Genomic DNA, 14,173 nt, shown 5'->3' with positions numbered 1-14,173 from the left:
GAAGCCATGGACTCTACCAGATCTGAATCCCTAAAAGGTTCACCAGAGGTAAGCCACTGTTATCGCTTTTAATTTTCCAAGGAAAACTGAGGTCTGGAGGGATAGGCTGCTTTATCTCTTGGCTGTGTGTGAGCATCTCGCTGTTTGTGAAGAGAGGGGAGGTGGACATACAATGAATAGTGAGTCATGAGATCGCCATGGGCTGGGAATTGAACCCTGGCGTCCTGACTCCCTACGGGGCAACACTAACTGCTTCTCCACTCTGCCTTTCTAGTGTCTTGTACACTGGTTTATGTCGCTAAATGTGTTTACTCTTTGCTGACTGCCAGAGCCCTAAAGAGCAAGACGGATGGCTTGGCAAGAAATTCAAAAGTCAGCAATCCTCTGGGGCCCTTGGCCAAGTTTCTATTCCCCGACACTTCCACGACCTCCTAGTGGTTGACGTAACCCAAGCCCCAGCCCCAGCCCCGCCCCAAATAGTGGCAAGGCCCCTCCTATAGCACTTGCTGTTTTAAAACCAAACTCGGTTCTCCCCGATTGGTTCTGCTTCAAAACAAAAAGGAGGGGAAGTACTCGCTGCGGGCATCCCTGTAGCCCTCAGCGAGCAAAGCTGGTTTATGGTTTCGGGCCTCGTGTCGGGGCTACCGCGGTATCTTGGGCTACCAAAACCAACCCCCGGAGGGTGTCAGCAGTAATAAAGCAGTGACTGCTGTGTAAAGGTGACAAAATCATAGTAACAATAACAGCCATAATTAGGCTAACCATCATCCGCCTCCGCCCTGGCATTCGCCCTGACTCACCCCCACGGCATGCGGACCATCGGGGAAGAAACTGAGGCAAGGGAGGAGCCCGCAGGCTGGAGGGACCAGTCGCCCTGAATTTGCACCTCTCCACGTCCAAAACCTGTTGTCTGGGATTGGGCTAAGGGGCCCCACCCAAGAGCGCCCTTAAAGCTTGACTCGGAAGTAAGCTCTCCGGTGACCTCCCACCCCAAAGCCTTAGAAAAGGACCCGTTCAGAGCGCAGAAATTGGGAACCAGACTACAGGTCCCTTAGACCTTTGCGCACAAAGGCGCGCTCCTCTTCTGCGCCCCAAAGCCACCCGCGCCCCGGTGCGCCGCGATGGTTCCTGTGAGTTGTAGGGCGGCGGCGACCTCTTTTGACAGAGATCTGAGCTTTGAGGACTCTATATCCCGTGGTGCACTGCGGCTGTTTCTGACGCGCCGGGAGCCGGAGAAGGGTGGGGGCGTGGTCTGAGCGGAGCCCCACCCCGCTCTACACTAGCTGGCCGGACGCGGTGGTGGCAGTAGGGGCGGCGGCGGTGGCAGTGACGGGGGGGAGGGGTTGGGCGGGGGGCTGGCGGCAGCAGCGGATGGACTCGCGGGTATCGGAGCTGTTCGGCGGCTGCTGCCGGCCCGGAGGGGGCCCGGCCATGGGCGGAACCCTCAAGGCTAGGGGGGCCGGGGGCAGCAGCGGCTGCGGGGGCCCGAAGGGGAAGAAGAAGAACGGAAGAAACAGAGGGAGCAAAGCCAACAACCCCCCGTATCTGCCTCCCGAGGTGAGCACCTGAGATGTGGCGGGTTGAGAGAAAACCACTTTCCCGTCCCGGGACTCCAGAAAGGCGGGACCAAGAGAATTGATACCCCCTTCCGGTCCCAGGACCCCCAGGAAGGAGGAATAGAGAGACTGGCCCTCTTCTCAAGGGTCAGGACCCCAGGAAAGAAGAGTGGGGAGGAGGATCCTCCCATTCTGATAACAAAACGCTGGTAGGAAAAATGGGAAAAGGAGATCTCACTCTCACCCCCTTGGGAAGAACAGTGGAATGCACAGGCTCTATCCCTGAGTTGCAGGAAGGGAAGGTAGACTATATTCTGGGATGAGGAAGCAGAGTTTTCTAAACTTGTTCCATGGGGAGGAGGGGAGTACCCAGGAAAAGAGCAGTACGTTCTTTACCTATCCCTGAGTACACATACACACAACACACACATCCAGAGAACAGTCAGATAGTCAGGAAGTGGGGACAGCCTCCATATACCTACTTCACTATTCCCTAAGGCAGAGAATAACTGCTACTTTGCCCATCTTAGGAAAGGTGGACCCAGAGGAAGAGCCTAAACCAGTGGTATCAAACTTTAGTATACGTCAGAATCCCCTGGATTGCTGCCCCACCCCTAGAATTTCTGATACAGTAGGTCAGAGGTCGGCCTGATAATCTGCATTTATTACAAGTAAACCGAAGGGTGATGCTAATGCTGCTGGTCCTAGGACCAGCACTTTGAATTTTCCTTGTACCACTTTTCTGAAGTCATCTCCATCAAAACGAGGTAGAGATTATTAGTGAAGACCTGTTAGAGTTTGTAGTCAGAGGGCCTTCAAGGGGTGAAATGATGACAGGAAGGGAAAAAGGAAAATGGCCAGGGAGGAGGAATGCAGAAACGAAGGAGAGGCAGAACAAGCAAATCTCATATCTTTTTGCATCTGAGAGGGGAAGGCTCAGGCAAAGAATACTTCTGTTTTGGGTCATCTAAAATAGGGAAGAAGTAGGAAAGCCCTGGCTGGAATAGCTCAGTGGATTGAGTGCAGGCTGTGAACCAAAGGGCCGCCAGTTCGATTCCCACATGCCCGGGGTCAGGGCGCGTGTCTGGGTTGTGGGCCAGTTCCCCAGTGGGGGGCACGTGAGAGGCAACCACACATTAATACTTCTCTCCCTTTCTTTCCCCGTCCCTTCCCCTCTTTAAAAATAAATAAATAAAATCGTAAAAAAAATTTAAAAATCTATTTAAAATAGGGAAGAAGTAGAGGAGATTGTGGGGTGGACTCAGGATTTCACCTCAACCGAGAGGCAAGGGTTAGGGGATAGGAGATAAAAGCCACAATGAGTCTGTCCCCTTAATTATATTTTCTGAGTTACTTCTCTTTATCTCAATCCCAACTTTGAAGCTCTGCCCCTGTCTCACCTGGGCTCCTCTCTCACTAGGTTTGCAGTGACCATTGCTGAGTTAACCCTTTGGCCCTGGTCCAGAACCTCTTGCATCCTCCTACTCTTGGTTACATCAGCTGAGAGGGGTGGGCAGGAAGGAAGTGGTGTCTCCCAGAGCAGTGGCAAAGAGTGGCCTCAGCAGCCCAGACAGAGGAGACATAGATTTCTGGGGACGGCAGTTTAAGGGCCTGAGGAGAAGGAAGGGGTGGTCTCGAATCTAGGAAGAGCATACTGCCAGTGATCAAAGAAAAGAGGGACTCAAGGTCCCACTCCTGGCTTAGATGGGTGACTGTGTTCTTAGAGGCCTTTCCTTGAGAGAGGTCACATTGGGGCTTAGTAGAGGGTTTGTGTGCCGGTGACCTTTGGCAGGCACATGCCTAGGCAGGTGCCACTGAGCCTTCCTGCTCTCTCAAGTGAGCTGCTGCCTGAGCCCCAGCAGGAAATGGGGAAGTAGGAAATGGGGAATGAGGACTGTGTTTGGTAACTGCTACCTGTTTCTTTTTAGGCTGAAGATGGAAACATCGAATATAAAGTGAGTCTCAGGGTGGGGAGGAGCAGGTTGTCCTTGTTAGCAGATGACAATTTCTCTGAGATCTTTTCAACTTCGTGATCTATAGTAATGTAGGGATGTGGTTCAGGGTAAGAGCTTTGTTAGAGGGTGTCAGGTATGAGGAGGTTTAAGTGGGAAGGGAAGGTCCTGGTCCTTGCAGCAGGATAGGTGGTGAGATATGGGTTCAGGAGGAGCATCTCTGACTTCACCTTCTCCTGATACCTCACTTGCCCTAAGCTGAAGCTGGTGAATCCATCCCAGTACCGCTTTGAGCACCTGGTGACACAGATGAAGTGGAGACTCCAGGAGGGCCGTGGTGAGGCAGTCTACCAGATTGGGGTGGAGGACAATGGGCTGCTGGTGGGGCTGGCTGAGGAGGAGATGCGGGCTTCCCTCAAGACCTTGCACCGGATGGCAGAGAAGTATGCTTCCCTTCCCCCTCAGTTCTCTTCTCCCTAACTCTGGGGAGGACCCTCATGTACCCAGTCACCTAGGGCCTAGGGGCCAAGAAGGGACTTTACTTCTGCTGCCTTCTCAAGACAGTGGGCAGGGCTAGTCATCTGGGCTTCTCCACATTTGGACCTAGGCTTTTTGGCTCCTTGACTTAAGATTTGTTTGTTTGTTTGTTTGTTTGTTTGTTTGTTTGTTTGTTTAGAGGAAGCTGTGGATGTGGGATAGATTGCAGCATGGTAGGGGAGGAAGAAGGTGTTGGGAGCTCTTTGGGACATGCGGGAAAGCCACTGATCCAGAGCCTGGGTGGAAGGTTGGAGGTGGGGGAGTACAGGTGAGATGCAGAAGCTGTGGCCTTGTTGTGATAGGGTTGGAGCAGACATCACTGTTCTCCGGGAGCGAGAAGTAGATTATGATAGCGACGTGCCCCGGAAGATCACTGAGGTGCTGGTACGAAAGGTCCCTGACAACCAACAGGTGAGCACATACCCTTCCCTGCCTTTCACACCCGTGCTCCCTGAGAGGGGGGGCCCTGTGGTGGCAGCTCCCTCCTGGCCTGTGAGACAGGGGTACCCAGTTTACCATTTGGTCCCCAGGGAGCAGCACTGCCCTTGACCCAACCTTCAGTGGAGGGAGATAAGGGATAGGAGCCCTTACCTCTGACAATTCATCCACAGTTTCTGGACCTTCGTGTGGCTGTCCTGGGAAATGTGGACTCGGGGAAGTCAACTCTGCTTGGAGTCCTGACCCAAGGAGAGCTGGACAATGGGCGGGGCCGGGCTCGGCTCAACCTTTTCCGCCACCTGCACGAGATTCAGTCTGGCCGAACCTCCAGCATCAGCTTCGAGATCCTGGGCTTTAACAGCAAGGGAGAGGTGCATGCAATCAGCGGGACCCAGTGGGGGCAGACTGTGAGGATGGGATGGCAGTGGTGAGGGACAGAGTCCAAGGGCAGAGTGTAGAGACTTTTTGGAGAGTGGATGAAGGCCCTTAGGGCAGTGAACAAGCTCTGTCCTCCTTAGAAAACAAATGGGAAATCAGTGGAATTAAATCAGAAATGGGACTCAGGGTTAAGAGTCAGGGTCACCCAGGGACTGGTTTAGGTCCTGGCAACTCTTAAAGGGTTGGGGAGGCTGGCAGGGGACACTGAGAGCCCTGGGCTCTGGGCCAGGTGGTGAATTACAGTGACTCACGGACGGCAGAAGAGATCTGTGAAAGCAGCTCCAAGATGATCACCTTCATCGACCTGGCTGGCCACCACAAGTACCTACACACCACCATCTTCGGCCTCACCTCTTACTGCCCTGACTGCGCCCTGCTCCTCGTCAGTGCTAACACTGGGATTGGTACGAAGCATGGGGGCAGGGGTGGGGCTGGAGGCGGGTTCTGACTCTCCTGCGCCGAACCTCCTCAAACCTGGGAGCCAGATGAACTCTCCTCTTTTCCCTCTTCTCCCTCCCACGGTCCCTCCTGATGCCTGCCTTCCTTCTCTGAGGCAGCTGGCACAACAAGGGAGCATCTGGGGCTGGCCCTGGCCCTGAAAGTGCCCTTCTTCATCGTGGTCAGCAAGGTGGACTTGTGTGCCAAGACCACAGTGGAGAGGACGGTACGCCAGCTAGAGCGAGTCCTCAAGCAGCCTGGCTGCCACAAAGTACCCATGTTGGTCACCTCTGAGGATGATGCCGTCACTGCTGCCCAGCAGTTTGCCCAGTCACCCAAGTAAGTCTTTCTCACTACAGAACCCTGGTCCACAGGGAACGCTGCCATAGGGCCCCCGAGCGTGGTGTTCCACCTCAGGACCAAACCAGTTCTGGCTCAGTTCTGTGGTTTTGCAGGTTGGGCTTTTCTAAAAGGTTTGGCCCCTCCCCCAAGCCAGCTTGGAATTTGGGTGATGCATGGGACCCTGAAGATGAAATGCTATGTGAGGAATTTGCCAACTCCCTTGGACTCTAGGATGGGTCCTCGGCTGGCTCACAAAGAGAGAAGTCCCACAGCTCTTGCAAAGATCATCAGGAGAGGGGCCCCTAGCCACCCTGAGAAAAGCTCACCTTTCCATGTATGGGGCTGTAGCCTCTGCTTCCTGTTAGAACTTGCCTCATCCGTCTATTCCATGCCTCCCTCTACAGTGTCACCCCTATCTTCACTCTGTCCAGTGTGTCTGGAGAGAGTCTGGACCTGCTCAAAGTCTTTTTGAATATCCTGCCACCTCTCACCAACAGCAAAGAGCAGGAGGAACTCATGCAGCAGCTGACCGAGTTTCAGGTGATTGTCTGTCCAGACAGGCAGTGAGCTGGGGAGATAGGAGGGACTAATTCTGGCCGAGGCTGAGTCTGCTTAGAGAGTTTGGACCTGGCAGCATGACTTGCCAGGCCATTGATAGAATTTTCTTTGGCTTCAGGTGGATGAAATCTATACAGTACCAGAAGTGGGGACAGTTGTTGGAGGGACACTTTCCAGGTGAACTCCCTTGCTTGCTACCCACCCCACTCAGCCCTCACATACCCATACACTCGAAGACGTGGCCCAGAGCAGACCCTGGAGTCGAACAGAGCCCAGCTGACAGATGTGCTTGTCTGCAGACTAGCCTTTCACCATCAGAAGAACTGGAGAAAGCTAGTCTGTTGGCTCATGAGGGAAGAAACAGTATTGTTGCTTTACTGGGAACCTCCAGGCCCCTGATGGAGAAGTGTGGGTCCCGGGCCCCAGGAAGATAACTAGAGTATATTCAGCTGACTTCACCTTCAAGTAGGGAGATGAGAGGTCCCTTAAGACTCTTTCCAAAGCAGAGGCTCAAGGGAATGTCGCTCTTTCAGGGATCAGGTATTCAGTATCAAACCAGCAGGTACTCTTGGCCAGCCGTCGCTGCCCTTCCTGATATTACTCTTCAGAATCTGAACTCTGAACTGGGGCAAAGCAGGCGTCTCCCCTATCTCCAAGTCAGAATTTAGGGTCTTGCTCCCCCTCCTGAGGGACTCACCTTAGAAGGGAAGGAACGCTCTGGGTGACCCTAGCAGAGAAGTAAGTAAGGGAGCCCAGGCTGACGCTGTGCCATCCGCCCCCTGGGCTGCAGTGGGATTTGCCGCGAGGGCGACCAGCTGGTGGTGGGCCCCACGGACGATGGCTGCTTCCTGGAGCTGAGAGTATGCAGCATCCAGCGCAACCGCTCTGCCTGCCGTGTGCTGCGAGCTGGGCAGGCTGCTACGCTGGCCCTCGGGGACTTTGACCGTGCGCTCCTTCGCAAGGTGAGGTGGAGGGAGGGTTGCAGAGGAACACAAAGAGAAGCACCTGGCTAAGGGGAACTCAAAGGAAACATGGCCTCTATCCCAAGAAACTGCTTTCACAGGCTGTCCGTGTTTGAAAAGGCTTAGCGTGCCTATAAAGGACAGATCACTAAATATGAATCACTGGGGTATAAGCCCAGTGTCCAGGACCCTAGAAATACAAGCCGTTAGAAGGATTAGAGGACCTGGGAGGTGGGTAAGGAGGGGTTCCCTCTAAGAGAAGAGTTTTGAATGTTGTCATCTGAGTTCCTGTGGCTGAAGTCCTAGAGGAAGAGGAACCTGAGGAGCTCTAAGGGTGAGAGAGACTAACGCAAGAACTGGGGCTGTGCTTCCCCAGGGCATGGTGATGGTGAGCCCCGAGATGAATCCCACCATCTGCTCAGTGTTCGAGGCAGAAATAGTCCTACTGTTCCATGCCACCACATTCCGTCGAGGCTTCCAGGTGACAGTACACGTGGGCAATGTCCGTCAAACGGCGGTGGTGGAAAAGATCCACGCCAAGGTGAGAGGGACCCGGCCATGCCTGTTTTTCCAGGGAAAAGTCAAAATTCTGCCTCCAGAAAGGCCTTCCCCCAGACTCATAGAGAAGTCCCTGATCCTACAAAAGGGACAGAGACCCACTTAGGGTGGGTAGAAGCCTGATAGGCCCCCAGGGGTGGAGAGCCGAGGCTGGTAGAGAATGGGGCGGGAGGCTCTGCCCAGGGCCAGTGACTGCATATCTGCTGCAGGACAAGCTGCGGACAGGGGAGAAGGCAGTGGTACGTTTCCGCTTCCTGAAACACCCAGAGTACCTGAAGGTGGGCGCCAAGCTGCTGTTCCGGGAGGGTGTCACGAAGGGCATCGGCCATGTCACTGACGTGCAAGCCATTGCAGCAGGAGAAGCCCAGGCCAACGGCTTCTGAACTCCTCCAGGCAGGCACAGCTCCATTGCTGTCCCTACAATATACAAGGTGACTGGCCATGCTGCCCCCTGTTGGCGGCTCTGTGTGTTAATAGGCTAGGGAGAGAGGGGTGCTCCCTGCCACCGTTCTGGAGAGGTGCCAAGCTTGGTGTGGCCAGGGAGGGGCAACCCTGAGGGAGACGACAGGAGAATTCAGGGCAGTGCTCAGCAGCCGTGTGTCCACCTGGTTGGCTCATCAACCCTGGAAACCCCATGGCCTGTCTACTAGAGGGAGCTGACCGTTGTCACGTTGGCCCCACTGTCAGAACTGGGCATGATTCACCGGTGTTGTCCCTGCATTTCAAGAATTGTCACAACAACTAAGGGTGGTCCTCAAAAGCATTTCTTTTCTATACCTCTTCTGAAGACCATGTAAGTTACCATCTCTACCTGACTATGGACAGAAGACATCTGCTCCTGGCCATCTGGTGGCCCAGGGTCTGAAGAAAAGGCACAGGGACAGTGAATGGCAATGTTCCCATTCTGTACTGAGACGTGCCGCCTATTCCTCTGCTTTATGTCCCTTCCCTTCCTCACTCAAGGGCCATTTCCCCAGCTTCTCCTTGCATAAGCGCACAGGTGCTATTTGTTGTGCTGGCCCAGGCCTGGGGCTGCTGAGCTAAGGCTTGGCGTACCTACCGAAGGTCGGCCACATGTCAGTTTTGTCCCCTCCTCTGCAGTGATCTGTTGGTTTTAATGCTGATCGAACAGTATGTTTTACCTCCCCAGACTGACCCGCAGCCCCCATTCCTGCCACCCTTGCCCTGCTTCCCACTCCTACACGAGTCCTCTCTTGTTTTAGCAATTTGCAGTGACTATCCCTTCCCTCTGTTGCTGGGAACTGGGAGAAAAGGGAAGGATGGTGCCATGTTTCCTGCTCTTCAGGACATGGACTCCTTCCTTTCCCTTTGTTAGTGTCCTGGGTTCCCATGGACTCAGGGATTTATCGATTGAGATTTCTCTGCATATATATATATATATATATGTACATACACATATATATTTAAATATACATATATATTGTACAGAATAAAAATGTTTTATTGAACACACTGTGCTTATGCTTCAGAGATAGGTTTGGCTTCCAGAGCTAGATTCCTGTTCAGGACTAGAGATAAGTGAAATGCTAACACCGCTGAGCCCTGAGTGAGAAGAGAACACATCTAATATCTCGTTTGCTGTTCCTTTCCTCTCTCCCATGTGATCAGTGTTCCAGTACTGTGATCAAGCATTCAGGCCTGCCTGTTTTGCATAGTTCTTTGAGTGAACAAAACAGAAAGCAAAACTGCCACCTTTTTAGCTGAGATAGGTAGCCACCCCATACTTGAGGAATTGGCCACTTGCTAATGGTTGCAGTGGTTAGGAGGCCCACCACTGTGTCAGAGATTTGGAGATTAGTATGCCAGCTACTTAGTGAGGAATAGAATTTAGACACATGGTAATTAAGGTTTTTTCTAGCAATGCAAAATAGCCTGAAGTGAGGTTAATGTACTAAACTGGCTTCTTGGAGTTATGAACGCCACCTAGCCAACCCTTAGTCCCTTCTTCCTGTGTCTGTTCAGAGTACCTGATTATCATCATTTATGGGTAGAGAAATAGGGCCCGATGTTAAAGTCAACTACAAAAAGCAGGGACTGCATTTTGAGTACTGAACTTTTCAAAAGAAATTTAATGACAAACATGGCCCAAGGTCCCCCAACATTTTGCCTCCAGGGTATTAAAGTGATAGTTTTCCCTACCTCTCAAGCTCAGCTGCTTTTAAAAATATCACTGGTTTAACTTGGTAAGAAGCCTATGGTTGAAGAACTTCCTCCTGTGGGTTTATTTCCTTCTGTACAATTGCTGAGCAATGAGGAAAGGTTATATTCAGTAAAAACTATATGTTTTTTGTTTGTTTTGGGTAGGCAGCAAAATTATGCTCAGAGACTGATTTCTGTCTTTGCCAGCAATTTATTTAGCACAGGTTCACTGTAGGAATTATAATTTCATAAGCCAGTGAGTAGAATACAGTATCTTCTTTTTTTAAAGGTTTTATTTATTTTTAGAGAAAGGGGTAGGGAGGGAGAAAGAGGGAGAGAAACATCAATGTGTGACAGAAACATCGACAGGTTGCCTCACACACCCCCAACTGGAGACCTGGCCTGAAACCTAGGCTTGTGCCCTGGCTGGGAATTGAACTGGCAACCTTTTGATTCGCAGGCCAGCATTCAATCCACTGAGCCACATCAGCCAGGGCACAATATTTCTCTTAATAAGCCAAGTAAAGTAACATACACCAAACAAATAACAGATTAATCACACTATTGTTCCAATCAAGGGGAGGCAAAGGAGTCAAGTCCAAACTTAATACAAAGTGTACCTTTTTATACCAGGAGGCACTCCAGAAAGTTGGCAGCAGAGCCACCGAAGAGCTGATGTCCAGCTGCCAGCACAAAAGTAAAAGTTCCCTGTTGCTAGAGCACATTGCTAGGCAGCCAGGACAGGAGTGTCAGCAGGAGGACCGAGGGGCCACGAATAGCATCATTTATGAGGTTCTGCGGGGGTTTAACACCACTGCCCACAAGTAGGAGCAAATGTCTCAAAGGTCTTCAGAGAGTTTGTAGGTTAGTGAAGAGGCACCTCATCCAAACCAAAACTCTCAAATAATCCTCATAAACTCAGTATTTATAGTCAAAATACCCTCTTCCCATTGTGATTCTCCACAAGCTCCTATCAATAAGCTCCCAGCAGGACCCCAGTTGGACTTCTGGCTGCTGTCAATGACAACAGATGTGGGATGATGACATCCTGGCATAATTCATTCTTACACACCACTGAATTAAAACAATTTTTCTTAGGTTTAAGTGAATTTGAAATATGAAACCTGCACACAATCACCCATCAAAGAACAAAAATGCATTTTTTATTTTAAAAATTTTCTAAAAACTCTTCCTGGGTTAAGAAGGGAAATTTTGGAAAATCATATCAGTACTTAATGACACATCTCCAGGAACTCCAGTGAGCTACTTCAGGTCAAGGGACCATTTAGGAGGATAAAAGGATATATAAGACAGCCTCCTGCCCCTGTCTGCCAGTAGCATGTATATTTTTATTTTGCTAGTTCCAGTAACCATCTACAATTTTTTTCATTATATATTTTCATCCAATGAATATTAAGCATCTATTATGTGCAGGGCACTGTGTAGAATTCTTGCCTCCAAGAAACTACAGACCTAGTAGGGAAAGGACCATGTATAGAGTAAATATTGTCTTTTATTAGACATTTAAATATTTTTGGAGCAAGAAATTTCCTGTTAGACCTGGTGGTTTTCAATTGTTTCCCTCCTTCAAACTAAAAACAGACCCCCGAGTTTATAAATAAGCTTAAAAAGCAGTTGGTTTTTATAGATGTATCTGAGGGGAAATATGTGCACCCTTGTCCCTACTTCTGCACTACCTCACTACCATGTAATGTGGTTCATCTTCAGTTTTATTCAAGGTCCTCCATATCAGAAAAGACAAAAAAAAAAAAAAGGCTAACTTTCCACATATAAGAGCAGAGACGAAAAATACAGCACAATAAATGCAGATAAGTGCAAAAAGCTACAGCAATTTAAAACCCTAAGCTATGGTCACTAAACAGGGAAAACCTAAATGGTCACTTAAATAGGGAAGAGGTGAGCACACCACTGACCCCAAAGGCCCAAGTACTTACCCTTTAAATTTGTAGTTTAGGGTTTAACAAAATGCTCTCTACAAACCTGGCCAGCTGTTAGTATTTTCTAGATCAGTATTTCTGAAACTTTAAGATACACCCTGAGGAATCTTATTAATATACAGATTCTGATTCAGCTGGGGTGGAGGTGAAGCTGAGACAATTTTAACAAGTTCCCTGGTGCTGCTGCTGCTGCTCAGCATCACACGAGCAGCAGGGTTCTGGAGGTAATCTAGTTCTGGTCATGACTACCCAGTCTAAGCAGGGTTCCTGCAGTCGTCCAGTAACAATCTCGTACATAGAACAAGATGCAAGAGGCAGAAGGGCCAATGGCTAAAACTGGCTGTCCACACAGTTTGCTTGTATGAAGTTCAGTATCTACTGAGTAACCCAACACAGAGGAAGGGGGAACAAAAACTTTTTTACTCAGTTCCTTCTGTGCTATAGTATTTTAAGAAATTATTCTTAATCTTCAGTAATCTGTAAGGCATTATCTCAATTCTGCTCATCTCAAAGATGAGGAAGAGTGAGGAAAGTGACTAGCTCCAGGCCATATACTACAATACAGGAGGCAGTGTCAGGTCTGGAACCAGATCTCCAAGGCTCCAAGGCCCACACATTTTTGACTACATGACACTGCCTCCCTAAACACTTCATGATTAAAAATGCAAAGCAGTTGTATCTCTGGAAGACAAATTTTTACATTTCTATTTGCAATGAAATTAGAATCCATGCCCATGAAGAGATAGCCTACACTCAGCATTTAACTGAATTATTTTTCTTATAAAATTTTTATAGTTATGAATTTCCTTAAAAAGTAAACATATTTCCATTTCCCAGGTTATAGATAAAATATTAAAACATTGCAGCAAGCCTGAAGACAGCACTTAGGGTGTTAATGGCTTAAAAAATGATTCCAAGGTCTGCATGCCCTCAGGCCTGGGGCGTTTATTACCAGAGGCCAGAGGGCTCTTGGGATTTCTTTTGCCTTGAGGAGAACTGGCAGGAACAACCTGGGGGTGTGAACTGTGGGGCTGGAAAAAGGATTTCTGCAACTCTAGTGCAAAATGATAGTCCTTATGTTCCGGCATCTCCCACACAGGTACCAGAGAGCCACACTTCTCACAGGGCACTTGGTCCTCAGTAGCCAGCAGGCGTGGGGTGGTAGCTGCCTTCTGAGCCCCCTCTGGAGCAGACTGGGAGGTTAAAGAGGCAAACCTGCTCCGGCTGTTTCGGGCCAAATCCATCTCTGCAGGAGTTGCTTTAAAGGATTCGAGCTTCAAAACCCCTTCACAGACGGGGGCAGAATCTGGATACTTTGCTGGAAAATATTTTGATAACTTTTTAGGGCTAGACTGCAGATTCTGTGGAGGAATGACAACAGAAGGATCATTAAGCTGTTTCTGCTTCAGAAGCAAACTTTTCTGCTTAAAGAAGGGCCCGATTCCTGTAGTACGGCTGGTTTGGAAAGGTAAGGAGAGCTTCAGTGGTGAATTGCTCTTGAGGGCCTGGGAAGTGGCAGTAAGGGATGAAAGTGAAGCATCTTTGACTTTCTGCTTTTCTGAAGCTTTTTGGAAAAATGATTCCAGAGAAGTGGCTGCTTTCTTAGTGGCTGTCACCGATGGGCCACTTCCCTGGGTCTTAGTTTCTGGACTGGCAACTGGCACCTTTGGCAGAGAACCTGAGTCGTTACTCAAGAAGACGGTGATGTCTGTGCAAGACGAAGGGGCAGTGGCAGAGAATTTGGTAGCACAGAGGAAAACCATTGTGAGGGGAGGGGACCTGTATGGAAAGTACAAGAACAAGATTAGCACCAGGTCACAGATTTGAATGATAAAAAATAACTGGGATTCTGGTTCTGCCACAGCAGGAAATCATTACCGCATTGACTCACAAACTTTAGGGTGTATCAGATTAATAGAGGTTCAGTAAATCTGAGATGGGCAGAGAATGTGCCTTTCCACCAAGTTCCTAGGTAATGTTGATATTGCTGATTTAGGACCACTCCTTGACAATCGCCGACTTGGTAAACCAAGTTGCATGAGTGTGAGTGGGATTCCCTGGCAACTAGGTATCATCATTTTCGTAAGATACTGCTTCAGAGCTGCTATAATTCAGGGTTAGGGCAAAAAATTTTACTCTGGGCAACAAAAAAACTTTTAGAATATTTAGACTAGACAGACTCCTGAAAATAGCCTCTCACCCATTCTGCTGTTTTTAAGAGGGCAACACCTAACCCTAACGCTGACGGGCTTTCAGCTCCAGAGTTTCTGGAAAAT

At 49.7% G+C, this 14,173-nt stretch overlaps 2 protein-coding genes across 4 annotated transcripts in view; one reads left to right on the top strand and one right to left on the bottom strand.

Moving 5' to 3' along the window:
* Positions 1 to 1,339: 1,339 nt before the first annotated feature.
* On the top strand, positions 1,340 to 9,250 carry GTPBP2 (GTP binding protein 2). The gene is made up of 12 exons (XM_045843927.1): positions 1,340 to 1,557; positions 3,485 to 3,511; positions 3,767 to 3,951; positions 4,348 to 4,456; positions 4,657 to 4,854; positions 5,151 to 5,325; positions 5,479 to 5,698; positions 6,106 to 6,241; positions 6,378 to 6,436; positions 7,050 to 7,221; positions 7,598 to 7,762; positions 7,989 to 9,250. The coding sequence occupies exons 1-12, from the start codon at positions 1,372 to 1,374 to the stop codon at positions 8,160 to 8,162; spliced, it is 1,806 nt and encodes a 601-aa protein (XP_045699883.1). The 5' UTR covers positions 1,340 to 1,371; the 3' UTR covers positions 8,163 to 9,250.
* Positions 9,251 to 10,130: 880 nt separating this feature from the next.
* Positions 10,131 to 14,173, bottom strand: part of POLH (DNA polymerase eta) — a 31,835-nt gene continuing 27,792 nt past the window's right edge. For all 3 annotated transcript variants that reach the window (XM_045843043.1, XM_045843044.1, XM_045843045.1), the window contains one exon: positions 10,131 to 13,676. In XM_045843043.1, coding sequence (XP_045698999.1) covers positions 12,782 to 13,676 — 895 coding nt within the window. In that variant the 3' untranslated portion in view covers positions 10,131 to 12,781. The remainder of the gene's footprint in view (positions 13,677 to 14,173) is intronic.

This window comes from Phyllostomus hastatus, unplaced genomic scaffold, assembly GCF_019186645.2.
Source record: "Phyllostomus hastatus isolate PE091 unplaced genomic scaffold, TTU_PhHast_1.1 phas_contig_40, whole genome shotgun sequence".
NCBI classification, from domain to species: Eukaryota; Metazoa; Chordata; class Mammalia; order Chiroptera; family Phyllostomidae; genus Phyllostomus; species Phyllostomus hastatus.
Note: the sequence above shows the minus strand (reverse complement) of the source record. Positions and strands in the feature narration are given on the sequence as shown.

What these genes read in the sequence shown, in the direction of transcription:
- GTPBP2 (XM_045843927.1), top strand. Translation starts at nt 1,372, where the DNA reads ATGGACTCGCGGGTATCGGAGCTGTTCGGCGGCTGCTGCCGGCCCGGA. An exon ending in AGGTCCCTGACAACCAACAG is followed by an intron (nt 4,457 to 4,656) that starts GTGAGCACATAC and finishes ATTCATCCACAG; the next exon opens with TTTCTGGACCTTCGTGTGGC. An exon ending in CAGTTTGCCCAGTCACCCAA is followed by an intron (nt 5,699 to 6,105) that starts GTAAGTCTTTCT and finishes CTCCCTCTACAG; the next exon opens with TGTCACCCCTATCTTCACTC.